The 19,291-nt window shown below is 43.3% G+C and overlaps 1 protein-coding gene across 2 annotated transcripts in view; it reads left to right on the forward strand.

The window, feature by feature from the left end:
• The window catches only part of tlcd4b (TLC domain containing 4b), a 45,491-nt gene extending 30,266 nt beyond the window's left edge, over window positions 1-15,225 (forward strand). For both annotated transcript variants that reach the window (XM_080724858.1, XM_080724859.1), the window contains exons 4-7: window positions 8,015-8,073; window positions 8,616-8,710; window positions 10,584-10,657; window positions 13,832-15,225. In XM_080724858.1, coding sequence (XP_080580984.1) covers window positions 8,015-8,073; window positions 8,616-8,710; window positions 10,584-10,657; window positions 13,832-14,195 — 592 coding nt within the window. In that variant the 3' untranslated portion in view covers window positions 14,196-15,225. The remainder of the gene's footprint in view (window positions 1-8,014; window positions 8,074-8,615; window positions 8,711-10,583; window positions 10,658-13,831) is intronic.
• Window positions 15,226-19,291: the final 4,066 nt, after the last annotated feature.

Genomic DNA, 19,291 nt, shown 5'->3' on the forward strand with positions numbered 1-19,291 from the left:
ATAAAAGGTGAATTGATCCCCAGTGCATGACGGAGGACGATATCACGATATATTAAATCTCCACGATACGATTATCGCGAGTGTTTTTTATCGCGATAAACGATAATATCGCTTAACGTCCCATCCATTTTGGTGCGCTGGTACAGGGGCTGCACCGCGACTCAGCGTGTCACGTATGCCTTGATGTGTTACAAATGTTTGTATATATGTTTTGAATACATGACTGCTGTGTCGTAAGACAAATTTCAGTGTGAACTGACAATAAAGTACTATATCATATCATATCATATCCCTACTGCCAATACCTGGCAACTTCAGGCAGGGTCGCACCAAATTCTGGGCCCTGGGTACAAGGATTCACTGCGGCCCCCCATGAATGTTTTTCATAGGCGAGGGCCGATTTAGATTCTGTTTTGAAAAATCTTGAAAGTTTGTCTTTGAATATTTCAAATCCTTCAAAGGTTTTTTGAAAGACCTACTATATGTTTCTATGTCAGTGGTGCTCAAACCTTTTCATGTGAAGGACCCTAAAATGACTTGTATTTGCCCACGGACCCCCATCTCAAAATATTTGGTTCCAGGGACCCCCAGAAGCAAAATGTGAGTTACAAATGTTCGCTTAAAAAATACATATATTCAAAGATTTGCACACATTTTCACGACTATTCAAAAATAGCAGATCTACAAGTTTTCAGCTGTGAGCTTGTATATCTGCTATTTTTTAATGGCTAAAGTATAAAATAATTAGGGCCCCTCTACTTTGGGCCCTATAGTAACTCAGTCCCACTTTTCCCCCCCTTGTGACTCCCCTGACTTCAGAACCGAAAAAACTCTGTAGTTCCCGTTCATCTAGTGAGCAAACTTTTATAGCCTTCTAAATCTATCACCTGGCGTGCACACTGAACACATTGGCCATAGTCCAGAGGGAATGTGGAGTGATTTCAACGTTACAGTACTTTAACTGGATTAGACTGATGTGATTATCAATCAGCCTTTGGACTCTGCCACCCTAGCGCTGGCCTGCTGATCGCTCTATCAGGCTCTGTATCTCAGAGAGGGTGTTACTCAGTCATATCTTCAATGGCATATCTTACTTTGAGTGCATTTGCTAAGTGACACATCATAATAAGCAAGATAGTACAGTACTCCGCTGTTTGTTATGCTGACTAATTAGATTAAATGAAGCCGTTAACTGCTTTAATACTAAACCCGTGACCAGATTCTTCACTTCACAGTAGAACAGAAATGGAACCAAATGGACCTGTTTGTGTCTATTTGTTTCTATGGATAAATGAAACACAGAGGATTTCACAGTGCATACCAAGTTGTACTCAATTTCGGTCTTTGTTAAAATTGACATATTTTGTTATGTTCTAATCCAGGGGTGGGCAACTTTGATGATGGCGAGGGCCACTACATTTTCACACTCACTCAGAGGGCCACAATGCATATACATAGCAAAAATAGCAGATCTACAAGCTCAAAAGGCATCGCAGTGCGACACGTTTTGAGCTTGTAGATCTGCTAGTTTTGCAATTTTTGAATTGCAATTCTGAAAAGTAACTTTTTTTATTGTATTTTATTGTTTGATTTCAAATGCATTTATATGTTCTTATGTTAACTTTATGAACTTAAATACAAATACTTTGGACATAAAAAATACAATAACATTTTAATACTAGTCATTAAAGGGGAAGACCACCCATTTTCAATATTGAACTATGTCATTAATATACCTTAGAGGAGTTGTGTAGAAAATAAAATAAAATAAAAAGTTCCCCCTCTTCTGTGTTGCCTAGAACTGGAAGATTGATTTGGGGGTTTGTATTGTAAAGTACAACTTGATGACATCACACATTGTACTTTACAATACAAACCCCAAAATCAATCCTCCAGTTCTAGGCAACACAGAAGAGGGGGAACCTTTTTTAATTTCCACACAACTCCTCTAAGGTATATTAATGACATAGTTCAATATTGAAAATGGGTGGTCTTACTCTTTAAGCGACTAATATAGACTGAAGTAATTAAAGCAGGTCATTTTCCATGTTTGGAAAATGCTGAAATCAATAATATATCAGTGCTCCAATATCAACCTGCAGGCCGCATTAAGTGAAGGTGGGGGCTGCATGTGGCCCCCGGGCCTCCAGTTGCCCATGTATGTTCTAATCCAGAGCAAACTACCATGAAAGAATGGTAACTTGCTAAAAGGCACTTTGAAAGATCAGGCTATTGATGGACACATCAACTGGCATGGGATTCAAACCTGTCTTAGACCTTTTTTCCCTAGCTACTATAGAAGCCAACCTTCCACCTAACCCCATATCTGCATGCATCATGTTATCTTACGGTACTCTGAAGTATTTCTCATCACACTACTACCGAACCCCTAACTGCTCCCGATTGTCATGGTTTGTGTGTGTGTGTGTGTGTGTGTGTGTGTGTGTGTGTGTGTGTGTGTGTGTGTGTGTGTGTGTGTGTGTGTGTGTGTGTGTGTGTGTGTGTGTGTGTGTGTGTGTGTGTGTGTGTGTGTGTGTGTGTGTGTGTGTGTGTGTGTGTGTGTGTGTGTGTGCGCACATGGTAAAGCGTGTTGGATAAAGGCGCTGTATAAATGCACCATTTATCTGTTCTCTGCAAATATGACCCATAACAACGGGACGGGGTTGGTAAGCGTTCTCTTTCTCTCTGCTGAATACATTATTTGGTAACTAGTTCAGTATATCCTGTCTTTAACCCATTTAGGCCTGGCTGACCTAAGTTTTCTGAAAAAAATAAAAATATTATTCAGAAATTACAAAAACAAACATGTTGTTACATTACTGTACATGTACTGTACTACACAACAATGTGTTTCCGGGCTGAATGGGTTAAACTACACTTTCTCTGGCAAAAACAATATTTATACTACTTTGAAATTTGTAAAGGTTTCCCTAAAGTAATTAAATAAAAAGGCCCAAGGTTTTAGATAGGACAGTAGGACACACACACACACACACACACACACACACACACACACACACACACACACACTCTTCTCTGACAACAATACAGTATGTGTATACAGTATGCCGACAGTGTCACCTGGGGGGGTAAAGTGAGACCTCGGGCACGTGCATACGGGCTTGCCTCCGTATTTGAATAAGTATGTTTATTGTGCATGCCAAGGCTGCTGCCGGCGGTGTACCTTTACAATGCACACAAGCCCTGATCCGATCCGGGGCACTGGCAATGCGACACTGCGGCCGGGAGGGTGAGTGTCGGATGTCTGGTGAACCGGAGAAACGGCGGTGCATTGTTGTTCTGAATGGCGCCGTTTAGCAGATGCCTTTAGTTTAGCCCGAGCACCTGACGGCCAGCTCCACAGCTCCTAATGGACCCTAATAGCTCTGTAACAAGTGTATACAAATGGAATGGAACCAAATGGACCTGTAAGGTCCTGGCTCTCAGTTATGTAGTCGGGGGATATCTTCAGAAATAGTGTCATATCCTGGAATAAATTCCTTACCAAAAAGATTCTTCACCAATGTGTTTGTAAAGGTGTCTAGTAACATATCCCACAAAGACTGAAATTCAGTTTCCCTAGGAGAATCCTTGACAGCTGCTGAAAGTTGGGGTCCCATTAAATTAACTATACAGGATAAAACACACCAAAATAAATATGCTTTAAGTAGCATGTGAGGGGTCAAACTAGGGGTTTTTCATGATTCTGAATCCATTGCAAGCATTTATTTTGCACAAAAAACATTCCTTGGGCAAAAAAAAGGCCTCACAGCACTATGGTTTAGTGATTAGTCATCACTTTTCACTGATTTTTATGAGAGCCCCTTCACCCCAAGGAATGTTTTTTGTGCAAAAATGCTTGCAATGGATTCAGAATCATGAAAAACCCCTAGTTTGACCCCTCACATGCTACTTAAAGCATATTTATTTTGGTGTGTTTTATCCTGTATAGTTAAGTTAATGGGACCCCAACTTTCAGCAGCTGCCACGGATTATCCTAAGGAAACTGAATTTCAGTCTTTGTGGGATGTGTTACTATATACCTATACAAACACATTGGTGAAGAACATTTTTGGTAAGGAATTTATTCCAGGACTTTTTAAGATATCCCCCGACTAATGGTGGTCCTTGAAGTAAAAGGTTTGAGAACCACTGGTCTAAGAATGAATAAAAAATCTTCTGTTACAATTACTTTGATGTGAAATGCTAGTTTGCTGATTATCTGTAACAATAATGTGGACGTCATATATTGGATTGATGCCAATTTCCGCAACTTGGATTTCTTACAACTTTTAGTATGTTGTTCTGGTGACTTAATAGAAATGGTCTGTGAAGACAGTAAATCTATTATAATTACTTCGATTTTTAGGTCCCCAAGCCAGTTTGCTTGGACTAAACTCCCTATAAAAATAATTGCTCAATGCCGGTCAGCAGATGGTTTCATGAATATACTGTATGTAAATTATATAGACAGTATTTTAGGCCAATAAAAAAAACTATATACCAAATTTCACACCCCACCTCAGGGGCTTTCGGACTAGTGCTTTAAACTTTCAACAGTTTGTTTTAGCCCAAAAATATCACTTACCCTACTTTTTTTTTTAATTAAAAAAAAACGTTTTTAACAATTATTTATGACTCCACTTGCAATATCCCCAGGGCCCACCACCAGTGGTCCCGGGCCAACAGAATCGCTGATACTGTACATATGAAAGGAATGCTTTAAAAAAGTAATCTCGGACGTGTCAGCCGTGTTGTGTACAAACAGTGGCGTTGACGACGCGCCCTCCTGGGCCTGATAGAGGGCCTGATAGAGGGCAAACAGAAGGCCTTCCTCTGTCAACATTTGCCGATGTGCTTTGTGTCAACACGTGGCCACTCGCCACCAGGTCACACAGGGGAACCAGGTTACAGTAGAGCTAAAAGATAAAAGACTAACCCATTACTGACATATTCGACAACTGTGACTTACTGGGACCCTGATTCAGCCCGGGGAAAGGAGTTGGAGAGGCCCTCGTTGCCTAATGATGTTAGTCTAATGATGTTGTAGACCATCCAGGAGTAGTCAAGGAAGCTAGGGAGTAGTAGCCTGATAAATCAGTTCGCACTTCACCACCCCCTGTTGGTGGGAGGTGTGTAGTGTGGACTGAACCCGGAGATATTTTATTTTATTTCAAGCTTGCCCGAGGAGCGGGCGAATTGAATGGGCCAATCAGGGCTGTAGACTTGAGGCACGTGGTAGGCTGGTCCGGTCCCAGCCCCCTCCCTTCGGAGCTGTTCTGCCCACGTGAGAGTCCCTAGTGGACTCTGATTGGTGCTCTTCTGCCCACGTGAGCCGCTAGTGGACTCTGATTGGTCCGTGACAACTGTCATGGCGGAGTCAGACTCGACTCAAATTCTTTTAATAAACTATACAATAGTGCCGTTTCATTACGTTTTAATACCATTTTGCACTAACGTAAACATGCAGTCATATAATATGTTACGAGAAATAACGTATTTTTGCAATGTCACGCCACGTCGGGGGCTCTAAGCGTGTGTGTGTGTGTGTGTGTGTGTGTGTGTGTGTGTGTATGTGTGTGTGTGTGACGTCAATAGGCTTTAGCCCGCCCACGCTGAAGTAGAATCTCCGTCCGCAGGATCAGACTCTCTTCCCAAAACGAAGTGTGTGATAGAGTCTGACACTTGCAGTCAGGCTAAGGGAGTATTGGGCCAGTATTCAGATGATTGACAAGCCAGAGGGGCCAATGTGATGGCTCTGTGGGCTGCTGCTACTCAGTGCTATAGAGAGAGAGATCTCTCTCTATAGTGCTGCTGCTACTCAAAGATTGTCCATTTCAGATCATGAGAGACAAGCCAGTGGGCCAATTACATTAGTTATATTTACTTTGTGGGCCGGCCATTTTTTTAATGGCCGGCCTGGACTGGCCAGGAATGGACCGGCCTTTCCCTGATGTTATGCTTTAACTATTAAAAAATAGCAGATATACAAGCTCACAGTGCGCGCTACGAGCTTGTAGATCTGCTATTTTTTGAAAAATCGTTAAAGTTTGTGCAAGTCTTTGAATGTTTTTTTGACCCGATTCTATATCTTCTAAATCCTTCTAAGCTTTTTAAAAATGTTCTAATTTCAGTGGTTCTCAAACTTTTTCCTGTGAACCCCTATTTCAAAATCCCAGAAGCAACAAGATTTACAAAAATGTTCATGATTTTTCAAAAATGGCAGATCTGTGAGCTTGTATATCTGCTATTTTTTAAAGGTTAAAGCATAACATAACGGTTAAGAGGTTAAAATCTAGAGTGACGTGGATACTGGTCTAAATGGGTTAATCAGTGATTCAGTTATGACTGTGTTTGCCCCCACATGATTTGAGTTATAATTACACACGGGTGTCACGCACCAAAATAGCAGATCTACCAGTTCACAATGGGTCGCGCTGTGACGCATTGTCAACTTGCAGATTGGCTATTTTTGGCGGCGCGACACCCCACGCGCAAAGTACAAAAATCAGGCTTCTGGCGTCTGTAGCGTGGAGCTGGGTTCCCACGAGCGGAAGTAGATTACCAACGTTGTTTGTAGATTGCTTTAGATTTCCCAGAAATTGTAAGAAGCTTCTCCCCTTCTTGTTTACATTGAGCAACAGCGCACAGTGTTGCAACTTGTTTTTGAGCAGTGCCAGCCGCTCCGACACTTGACCGTGTGTGTGTGTGTGTGTGTGTCTCTGTCTGCCCGTCCGTATCAGTACGGCCTCAACACAAGTGGTGCTGTTTAGCAGCCTTGAAGTGTAGATAGATAGATAGATAGATAGATAGATAGATAGATACCTTTATTATCCCAAGGGGGAAATTCAGTAAAGTGTCTGAAGTGATGCTGTGTACTATGGTCAGGTGTTGACCGTATAGGCTAAAGTGACTGCAATCAGCTACTTTCATGTCCTATCCGGGATTCGAACCCCGGTCTCCCATGGGAGAGACCAAATATCCACTGCTCAGTCGAGAGGATTAGGAGACGTTGCTCTTATGAGCTTCAGGCAGGGCTACTTGTTGGCCGGTAGGTGTCCCACCCAACACCGGGGTCTAGATGTCCCACCCAACACCGGGGTCTTGATGTCCCACCCAACACCGGGGTCTAGATGTCCCACCCAACACCGGGGTCTAGATGTCTCAATGGACGAGCAGGGAGGCCACCTCCAACCACTGCACAATGTGCTAGTTAGATTGTATTAAAGGAGTAGTTCACCCCCAAAGTGATTTTGTCCTATTGATTACTCAAGCCATGGAGACTTGAGTTCAATAATATTTCTTTGTACTTTTTGCATTCCTAAGACAAAAACAAAATGATTATAGTAAATTTATCCCCATTGATTCTGGATGGGGACCCAAATGCATTCGGGTCTCTATCCGGAATCAATGGGGGTAAATTGTAATAAATGTTTTGTTTTAGGAACACAAAAAAAAACGATTATGTTACTCAAGCCTCCATGGCGTGAGTAATCAATAGGAACATTTTGGGGGTGAACTACTCCTTTAACATACTCTACCTTACAGATTGGTTGAAATGAAGTCACAATAATCATTGGCATCTCTTAATTTATAAAGCCCTAGTTGGAAAACTGCCACCACATCTCATCCATGCTACGTGAGAAACATAGTCACTCGCTCTAGCGACTGGCTAGTCCTTCAGGTTCCATTTTCTGAATCAGAACTGGGAAAGACTGCTAGTGCACCTGATTCCTGGAACCTCTTGTAAAAAGATTTTAAGTTAAATACCCTAGCATCTGTTGGCTATTTTAGGAGTTTACTTAATAACTATGGATTACCTGTATGCAACTGTTGTAACTGATTATTGTTTTCTTTTCTCTCTTGGTTGTTATGTTATTTATTGTGTTTTATATGTGTGTAATCTCTGCATCATTGTAAATGAGGGTCTCCCTCAATGATCTCTTAGAGAATTTAAATAAAGGTTGAATGAAAAATTCATTCAAATAACCGCCTTCTTTTCTTTTCTCCACAGGGGGGATCCCAATCTGGTCAAACTCAACGTAGCCATAACCTGTGGTTATCTACTATATGGTGAGCTGCGTCTTTGTCTTCTGGGCGATACGAGTTCAAATCCGTATCACTTAGTATTCCAAGCTTTTGCCGAGTTGTGCGAGTTTGTAGATCTGCTATTTTTGCTCACCACCATTGCCTACAATGAAGTGTAATACAGGACTTAACAGTTTAATCATACTAAGCAATTGTGTGGATTATAAACAAAAACATTGGAATTTCTTGGTGTCAATTCAATGATAAAACACATTTTTAGTTTAAATTTTACTTTTAGAGAAACCTGCTTCTCAATTATTCAGTGAACTTTACTAGGCAGACGGGGATGAGCCAGATTCATATGTTGTTGTTTTTTTGTAAATTAAACCTACTTCATCATAAAAAAGTGTCGTACAAAAGTAGTGAAAATAGCAGATCTGCAAGCACACAACACCTCGCACCGCTTGTAGATCGGCTATTTTCACTATTCTAAATCATTTTTCAAATTGATGAATGCAAAATGAACGGTTTTGGACATACCATTCTATCTGGATGCCTTTCAATCTTCTCTTCTCTTCCTCTCTCAGACCTTGTGCTCCTGGCACGCAACTGGAGCACTATGGGGGACAGCTTTTTCGTCTGTCACCACTTGGCGGCGCTCTACGCCTATGGATACGTCCTGGTGAGTCCACACTCAGTGGCTAAAGCACTGCTTCGATGGGAACTTTAAACTGTGATGACACATACTGTCCTTGGAAGTAGCTGGTATTAATATCCACTCGGGTGTTTTAGGCTACACAGTGTATGGTCACTGTCAGTGGTGTAAAGTAACTAAGTAGATTTACTTAAGTACTGTTCAATATTTATAATACCTACACAGATTGACAAACTTTCAACCTGATGTCCATAGGGCCACGATTATGACATTTTACATGACGATTAATTGTCACTCAAATAATTGCGATTAACGACTGAATTGTGTTTTTGCTGTTGACAAATACATTTCTGTTTGGCTTGTAGCCCTTGAAGTTGCACATGGCAGATATGACACATAACCTAAATATACAAATAAATGACTGACATACTGTATTTGACAACTTTATACTTAAAATATAACATCGATAGTGGAAATAGCCGATCTACAAGCTTGTAGTTCGGCTATTTCCACTATTTTTGAAAATGTTTGAAAATATATGAACATTTTTCAACATGGAAACGATTATAATGATTCTGACAAAATAATTGCGATTATCTATCTATAAATGCGACAAATCTCTGTCTGTCTGTATGTAATCCGCGTATCTCGAGAACCGTTCGTCCCACCGGCTTCAGATTCGGCACGCGCGTTCCCCGCCGCGGCGCGGAGTGCAGTGCCGGGCTTCGACTCGACCCGATGCGCGGTTTTCCCGAACCGGCGCGAAACGTAATCTCCTAATGCAGAGCTGATTGTTGACATCAGGCTGTTCCGGAGGAAATCGGTGCAATCGCTGACTCATTGTGACATCACTTCATAAAAGGCTCTGACATCACGTACGCCACACATGAGTCAATGGGCATAAATGGACACAGGCAAACAGATGGTCAAAACGGGTCCTATGACAACAGGTATAATGGGGTTTGCATTAAAGGGGGAACCGGCACTGTGTCTGCAACACAGTCGGAGGCACAGACAGATACATAGATCTCCATAATGGGCATAAAGGGACACAGACAAACAGATACAGAGATCTCCATATATGCTCTGTCTGTCTGTCCGTCTGTATGTAATCTGCGTATCTCGAGAACCGTTTGTCCCACCGGCTTCAGATTCGGCACGCACGTTCCCCCCCCCCGCGGCGCGGAGTGCAGTGCCGGGCCTCGACCCGACCCGGCGCGCGTTTTTCCCGAACCGGCACAAAACGTTCGGAATCTCCTTATGCAGAGCTGATTGTTGACATCAGGCTGTTCCGGAGGAAAAATCGAACAGATACAGAGATCTCCATATATGGGCATAAAATGGATGCAGACAGACAGATACAGATATCTCCATTAATGAGCATAAATGGACACAGGAAAACAGATGGTCAATACGGGTCCTACAGAGATCTCCATATATGTGCATAAAATGGACGCAGACAGACGGATAACTCCATATATGGGCATAGGCAAACAGATGGTCAAACGGGTCCTACAGAGATCTCCATATATTGGCATAAAATGGACTTAGACAGACAGATATTTCCATATATGGGCATAAATGGACACACGCAAACAGATGGTCAAAACAGATCCTATGACAACAGGTATAATGGGGTTTGCATTAAAGGGCGGGGCATTCATTCCCTATTTACATTGTTCCCGAGTTGGCCAGGGCGCCGACTAGACGCGGGCGCCGAGCTTCTAGTGTCTAATAATTCGCGATTAGACGATGATGTAATAATTGTGACAGGTGTCCATATTTTGGACATGTAAAACATAGGGGGAAAAAAGAAAAGCATATGGAGATATAAGGTTAAAGATATCCATGATAATACCATACGTCTATTTATGCTAACCTGTTTTCTTTTCTTTTGCAGACCCAGGGTGTGCTTCCCTATTTTGCCAACTTTCGTCTCATCTCAGAGTTATCCACACCTTTTGTGAATCAAAGGTAATGTGGTCCCTCTGCATGTTTGTCTATTCTTCAAGTTTCACGTGTCTCAAGTGCAGAAGTTCACGCTGTGTCAGTGGTGCCATGCACGTCTTGCGTGGCTTTACTTAGCCAGGCAAGACAAATTAAGAACAGATTGCATTGGTGGCCTGGCAAAGGGTAAGGTTTTTTGAGGGAAAGGGGAAATAAGGGGCTAAAAGCAATGGTGACAATGGTGTAAATTCATACACGTAATTAATTTTAATTAACGAGTCCTTTATAGATGTAATTTTCTACAATTTCTACTATGTTTTACCTTATTTTATTTAAAATAAATCTCTGTGTTTTTTTGTGGACACTGTATTTGTAACTTTATTTGTTATTGTTGTCTCTGTTTTATATGCAGAGTGACTTCCCTTTTTTGTTGATATAGCTATATTTTGTCTGTTTTGCCTTTAGTTTTTTCTTTTTTTCCCCCCCTTCTATAGCACCATTTTAACTATTTTTTGTTTTTATTGTATACATTTTTGTGTGGACCCCAGGAAGACTAGTGACCACTTTGTGGACCACTAATGGGGATCCTAATAAAGAATAAAGAATCAGGTTGAAAGCTAATAAAACACAAAGGCACAGTAAAAGAAAGAGCGCAATCAATAGAAAACACAATAAAACATGAATTTACCCACCAGCTTAGATGCCAGCTTAGATTTGATTTGATTTTGGTAAAGGATGTACAAGTCAAATGAATCACAATATACCCTACCAGTCAAAAGTTTGGACACAGCTTCTCATTCAATGTGTGTGAGAAGCTGTGTCTAAACTTTTGACTGGTAGGGTAACTTGATCAGCATAACGCAAACCCATTTAGGCCTAGAATTATTGACAGCTTTAACTATTGAAAAATAGCAGATATACAAGCTCACTCGGTGCCGCGCTGCGAGCTTGTAGATCTGCTATTTTTGAAAAATCGTGAAAATTTGAATTTTGACCCCATTCTATAAGTGTCTTTTGAAACCTAAGATTTTTTGGGGAAAAAAACTATGTTTCTATGTCAGCAATCTGGCCAGCCATCATCAAAGAAAAGTTCCTTTTCACTTAACTGGAGCTCAGTTAGTCTGTTCTTGAGAGACTACTATGTCAGTGGTTCTCAAACCTTTTCATGTGAAGGACCCCCAAAATGATATTTATTTGGCCACGGACCCCCATCATCTCAAAATATCTAGTTCCAGGGACCACCCAGAAGCAAAATTTGAGTTACAAACGTTCGCTTTGAAAATGCATATATTCAAAGATTTGCACACATTTTTACGACTTTTTCAAAAATAGCAGATCTACAAGCTCGCAGCGCGGCACTCGGTGCCGCGCTGTGAGCTTGTATATCTGCTATTTTTTAATAGTTAAAGCATCCAATAATTTTAGGCCTAAATGGGTTAAAACATAATGAATTTCTTTTTCAAACTCTGTTGTCAACGATACACATGGGGAGTGACCTGGTCAATGTTTAGCTATTGATAACAAGGTACTAGGTGTGCAGGTCATCAATGAACATGCCCCCCAGTGCTGTGTATTCAGTGGCGAAGCCACATTGTACCGGGAAACTCTGTATGGCCAACTGGCTGTGTAAACTAGCATGGTGACACCGGTTCTCAGTGTAAGGTTCCAGGTATAATTTTGTCATTCTGTGACACATTGTGAGCTTTTTAAATCTGATAAATGATGTCCTTACACGTGGATTAACCCATTTAGGCCTGAACACAATATGACGCAATATTTTATGTTTTAAATATAAAAAAAATAGCAGATATACAAGCTCACAGCGCGGCACCGAGTGCCGCGCTGCGAGCTTGTAGATCTGCTATTTTTGAAAAATCGTGAAAATTAGAATTTTGACCCGATTCTATAAGTGTCTTTTGAATCCTTCCAAGGTATTTTGAAAAACCTATGTTTCTATGTCAGCAATCTGGCCAGCCATCGTCAAAGAAAAGGTCCTTTTCACTTAACTGGAGCTCAGTTAGTCTGTTCTTGAGAGACTACTGTGTCAGTGGTTCTCAAACTTCTTCATGTGAAGGACCCCCAAAATGTATTTGGCCACGGACCCCCATCTCAAAATATCTAGTTCCAGGGACCACCCAGAAGCAAAATTTGAGTTACAAACGTTCGCTTTGAAAATACATATATTCAAAGATTTGCACACATTTTCACGACTTTTTCCAAAAATAGCAGATCTACAAGCTCGCAGTGAGCTTGTATATCTGCTATTTTTTAATAGTTAAAGCATCCACTAATTTTAGGCCTAAATGGGTTAAAGTTCTCAGTCACTACAGCTGATTTCAGTCATTTTGGAGTAGAAGCCAGCATGTCTTGTCTAACACGACCACAGATATGCGTTCCAGGTGTTAAGGGTAGGGTGATCTCATTTAATTCAAATAATAATAAAATGGGTCTGTGTTCTGATGGTACTAGTTACTATAGAGTGTTAAGTCCATATTTGGACTTCAGCCTTATCCCATATTGGTGGAGGAGACAGATTTTCCTCCAATCAGGATAAGAGTGGGGCCTTCCTCCAATCATGGTCGAGTGGGGCAGGGCCTTACGTGCACCAAGGCCTGCCCCCACTTGATCGTGATACATGATCACCTACATAAAAACTGAAACTAAAACTTAAATGAAATCACTTACCCTACCTTTAATGGGTCATTCCATGCTTACAGAGTAGGGATGGGACGATATGAAAATGTCATATCATGATTATTGTGACCAAAGAAATCGTGATTTATGATATTGCGATAATCAAAATCCATTATCCTGGGGCGGAACATTTGCCAAAAAATAGCAGATCTACAAGCTCACGACGCGACGCAACGCATTGTGAGCTTGTAGATCGGCTATTTTTTGGCAGAGATTTGGTAGAGTGTGGAAAAAAGGCTGTATCAAGTATGTATATTATAAGTACGTTTTACCAATAGAGGGTTTAAGTGGTACCGGATACGCAGCTTGGCAAATAAAATGTGAATTGACCCCAGATGCATGACGGAGGACGATTTCAGTATAAATGAAATCTCCACGATACGATTATTGTGTTTTCTCACGATTATCGATAAACGATTATCTATAAACGATAATATCGCTTATCGTCCCATCCCTATTACAGAGACGTACATGAATCAACCCTCTCTCTCTCTCCTCCTCCGCCAGGTGGTTCTTCGAGGCGCTCAAGTTCCCCCGCGGGCACCGGCTGGTGGTGGTGAACGGCGTGGCCATGGCGGTGGCCTTCTTCCTGGTGCGCATCGCCGTCATGCCCACGTACTGGGCCAGCGTCTTCGCCACCTTCGGCACGGAGGCCTTCGAGCGCCTGGGCACCGGCCCCCAGGTGGCCTGGATCACCTCCTGCATCGCCCTGGACGTGCTCAACACCATCTGGATGTACAAGATCACCCGCGGCTGCTACAAGGTGATGACGGGCAGAGGAGGCAGAGGAGGGGGCAGTGCAAAGAAAGCGGAGGCCCCGGCGGCGCCCGCCTCTGACAAGCACAACCACGTGAACAACCACACAGACTGAAGGAACGAGAGAAACCCACGGGGCGGGGCGTGGGGGGGCCTGGCGGAGCACAGGAGGAACGGATCTCCCAAGTACTGATGTCAGAGGGGTGGGGCGTTCTTCTGCCCAACGTGTACACACACACACACACACACACACACACACACACACACACACACACACACCTCCTCCTCGCCCACAGCTCCATCTACTTGGAACTGGCTAGCGGTGTCGGGGCGAGAGACCCACCGAAGGCCTTCCTCTCTCACACACACACAGACTGGCAGAGTTTCCGCCGTCAGATTGGCAGCCTGCTGCGTTGGATGGGAGTCTACGAGGCAGAGGTGTACTGTTGCGTACTGTTGACTTACTACTCATCTATTTATCATCGCTACTAGCCACTCCCCAACCACAGTGTCCATCTCTCTCTCTCTCTCTCTCTCTCTCTCTCTCTCTCTCTCTCTCTCTCTCTGTGTCTTGCGTCTGACCCTGCCCGTCCTCCGCTCCAGACTTCAACCAAAGCCCTGTCATCTGAAGTGCCTGTGAACAATGCAGGAAAGCAATAATTCGCAGAGGGAGAGTCACCGAGTCAACCCCGAACAAGCCCAACTTTGGAAGTTGAGCATCACACACACACACACACACACACACACACACACACACACACACACACACACACACACACACACACACACACACACCCCATCCTATGTCCTGGAAGTCCTCCTTGTGTTGCCATCTGCGTGTCCCGTCCATGCTGGGGTGGCGACCTCCACGCAGACCCAACGAAAGACACCTTAATGCCTCTTTAGACAGAACACACTCTACCTGCTGTGGCCTCTGTCGCACGCCTGCACTGCCCGCTAACGTCCCTCTCCCCCTCTCCTTTAATGTCATCTGGATGTGGGACGGGACGGGACAGGACGGGACGGTGGGAGAGGTGAACGGCCGCTACATGTGACCTGCACGGCCGCAGGGGTTCGTTTTTTGTCTGAGACTATCCAAACGATCCAATAAAAAAACACGGTCAGCTAGTACAGAAGATTCTAAAAAAAAAGCAGAGAGAAGATGACGGGGACAAACGGACGGTACAGAAACAGAACGATGATCACAGCAGCCCCCCCCCCCCCCCCCCCCCCAAAAAAAAAAAGAATTGCCAGACGCCTTTTGCCTTTTCAGTAACCCCCCCCCCCCCCCACCACCCACCCCCCGACAGGTCCACATTCCTGGTCAGGGCCCGTTTTGGGCTCACTTCGAGGTGAGACTTTTTTTCTCTTTTCTCTCCCGGGGACACTCTTTTCGATTCGTTTTTATTGAGTTTGACTTCGTCTCTCCTCAGTTAATCCAGTGTTAGTGCATGTGTGTGTGTGTGTGTGTGTCGCCCTGCGTCACCCGGCCATTAAACCCCCCCTAGGCGCCGGGCGGACATCACAGTCACCACAACCTCCCTCTGCCTCACTGGTTAGACGCCAACTCTACCCAGCCTTATCTTTTTTTTTTTTCCTTTTTTTTCAGTTCGTTTCTACCTCGCCCTGCCTCCCCCCTATAAAGACTTGTTCAATCCCTCCATGGTGAGAATGATACAACAGCCTTCTTTTAGCTTTTTTCTTTCTTTATAAGAGGGATTTTGAAAGAGAATCTCTCCCTTCATTATGCCTTTGTTCAGTGGGCCCCGAGACACTTTAATACTCTTTCTTGTTTTTCTCTCCGTGTTAACTGGACCTGGCGCTTTCCCAGCCAACGCCGCCAGACAGGACAGCTCTGTAACCGTTGAGCCCAATTCATACTTTTTTGTAGGTCGGAAATAGCCCGGCTTACAAGCCCACGGCGCACTTGGGGATGCGGCGGCCGTGCGATGTTGTGTGACTTATTTCTGTGAGGTCTGCTATTTCCGGCACGCGACAAGAACAGAAACGAGGCTTTGCTCACTACTACACTGTGTCTATTGTGTCTCCACCTCTTGAGCGGGACGGTGGAGCCTTTTTTTAGCGTCCCATTTCTGTCCGCCGTTTCACCGACATTTCTGGGAGAGAGAAACCCATGGAAGGCAAGCTTTTGGCATTGTCCGGCAACGGGGAGGGAGGGCTGCGTTTCTCCCTAGCTTCTGCAAGTGTGCGTGTGGAAATGTGTGTGTTTTTGCGCGTGCACGTGCATGCTGTGTGTGTGTGTCTGTATGTGTGTGTCTGTTGCCTTTTTTTTATATACAGTATATATATATATTTACAAAACACCACGTGGTGCTCTTCCTTCTGCAGAATGTCGGGTGTAGAGATGCTAGCAATGAGACATTAAAGAAACAAACGAGTATTTGGCGTAATTGCGTACGATCTGCTAATTTCTCTACACCCGTCTGAGAACGGGCACGCGGGAAGCTGGCCCGCCGTCTGTGTGGAAGGCAAGCTGGCGTCCCGCTTGTGTTTTCTGTACGAGCCGATTTTGATCAATTTGAAATCATCGCTGAGCGCATGGTGAAACATTTACTAAATTATTTTTAATGCCTTAGTAAACACAGCTGGGACAGACAAATATTTGTTTGATATTGCATTTTTTCGAAACTTAAAACAATTCATTTTAATCCAGTGTGTTTAGTCTCTTGGGAGCATATTGAATGCATGTTCCTGTAATTGTATTTTTTTTTTGTTTTGTTTTTTGGTATCACTTTTCTTTTATTCCCGTGCTCGCCTCTCCCCCTCCTTCTGCACGTCTATGGATACACGTTGGCATTAAGGGCACTTGTGGGGGACCCGCACACCTGTTAGCCGTCTCTCCATACTTGCTAGCACAACTGAGAACCGTTCCTACTTGGCCCTGATATGACGAGGCTGCGGTTGTACGAGTAGCGTACGAGTGCGAGCTCGCAGTGCAACACGTGGTGAGCTTGTACAGTTTAATCCCTGTTACCCATCTTTCAGCATCCCGACGGTCAAGTAGAAACTCTAAACGGCCCACTAACCAAATCACTAAAGAGCAAAGGAAACGAACAACGTGACTCTACCGAGAGCTGGAACCATCATAGATATAAAAAGCTAGACACTTCATCCGCCGCTGCAGTTCATTGGAACGACGACGTAACAACTGGAGGCGGGATGTCCGAAAAAAAACGAGGGGAACGCTGCCAGTCAAAAAGTGACTACTGGCCAATCACAGCGCGTCTCTTCCCGGGACTCAACAGAGCTTTATTGGCATGTTTTCCATCCAGTTCCTGATGCTGTTTTCAGAGGCTGCGACCCCTCCCCCGCCTGCCTCTGATTGGATAACGAACTAGCGTTTCTGTGATGCAGGCGGGAGCGATGCAGATTCCCTCGGTCCCCCCGATGCATATCGTCGTCGTCGTCGGTTGGAAACCTTGTATGTCCAAAACCGTTTTGTATTTATCATTTTAAAAGTGCGAGGCGTTGTGTGCTTGTAGATCTGCTGTTTTCACTAGTCTTGTGCGACGACAGTCTTGTATGATGAAGCAGAGCTTTACTTCATGTGAAAACTAGGGCTGGGACTTTAACTGATTAATTGCGATTAATTAATTGCAGAAAATTTACGCGATTAAAAAAATGTACGCATTTTAATCGCACTTAGTTTTTGCACCACAGAACCTTCAGTTTCAGGCATACCGATCATAGCGATGCACCAACCAAGAAGAGATAACAAACGCAAAGGGAGAAGTAGCCGATCAGAGCGCTTTGCTTGGCCCACTGGATGCGAAATTTAGATTTGATTCACTCATACAACAAAATGTGTTTTACTTGAAAAAAAAATGCTTCTCGGTTCAAATATTAATATATGCGATTAAAATGTGATTAATTAATTACAAAGCCTGTAATTAATTCGATGCATTTTTTAATCGCATCCCAGCCCTAGAAAAAACATACAAATTCGAAACTTGGAGATACGAGGTTTTTCTGCCCAACAGTGACGATACGCAGCAGAACCGAAGGAGACGTCTACCTTTTCTATGTCTATGGAAGCGATTGCACATGCCACTAGAGTGTTCCTGATCATGTTTTCTTTTTTTAGCCTCAACACTCTGTGTGCGTGCGTGTATGTGTGTGTGTGTGTGTGTGTGTGTGTGTGCGTGTGTGTAACTGAAAGGCTGGTGGGGTGGGGGTCCCGAGAAGGTAGACAACGGTGGAAACACAAAGCACACTCTCCCAGACGGAGCAATAACTCTGTGTACTCGCTGTAGTTGCTGTCTACCACCACAGAGGAGGGGGCGGCGCTGTACTCGCTGTCTACCGCCGCCACAGTGGAGGGGGCGGGGCTATCTTTGTTGTGCCTTCACACAAGCGGGGCGGGGACGGGGGGGGTTGGGGCGCGACGCAGTCGGGACAGACGTCTTTTTTTGGATCAGCATGAACTTTTTAATGTAAAACTCAAAAGTGACTCTTGTCTTTTCTCCTGCTAGGATAATCTCCTCTATATTCTATATATGTATACTGTGTGTATATATTTTTCTACCCTGCCTGCACAATGAATAATCCGGCCAAGTATTATTATTATTATTATTATTATTATCCAAAGCTGTTCCCTCTTGTGGGGGAAAAGACGGTGTTGTGTTTGTTTTTTTCGTGCTCTGCTGAACACAGGGGCATGTTCCTTTTTATGAATGTTGACGTGGGATGTTTTAGTGGCATTATTATTACGATGATGAACCGCAAAATGTTCCGGATCCCCGGACGATGAGACCGGAGAAAAGAGAGAAGAAAAAAAAAAACGAAGATCCTGAGATTTTTTGAACTTTCACTCGTTCATTTATTTACGTGGGTAGCGGGTAGCTACTACTGTAGGCCCTGTCATCTCCCAGGCCTCCAATACTCAAAAGCTGTGAATAATTATGAAACAATACTGTAATATTGTTTATTTAGTCCAGGAAAGTCTATCAATTTAACAACTAACTACAGTGTCGAGATGTTTTGTGAGATTGTTTTTTTTTTTTTTTTTTTTTGCTTGCCTGTAATTCTGTGACACACTTTGTCATAGCATTTCTTTTTTCCTTTGTTTTCTTTTGTTTTTGTTTTGTTTTTATTCCAGCTTTAGTTGCCTTTATTTTTGCGTTTATTCTCTGGTACGTCTTGGTACAAATTGCACAGAAAAATAGAAATATGTGCTGCCTCGTTGTCCAA

The sequence above is a fragment of the Nannobrachium achirus genome (assembly GCF_963921795.1).
Source record: "Nannobrachium achirus genome assembly, chromosome: 4".
Taxonomy (NCBI): Eukaryota; Metazoa; Chordata; class Actinopteri; order Myctophiformes; family Myctophidae; genus Nannobrachium; species Nannobrachium achirus.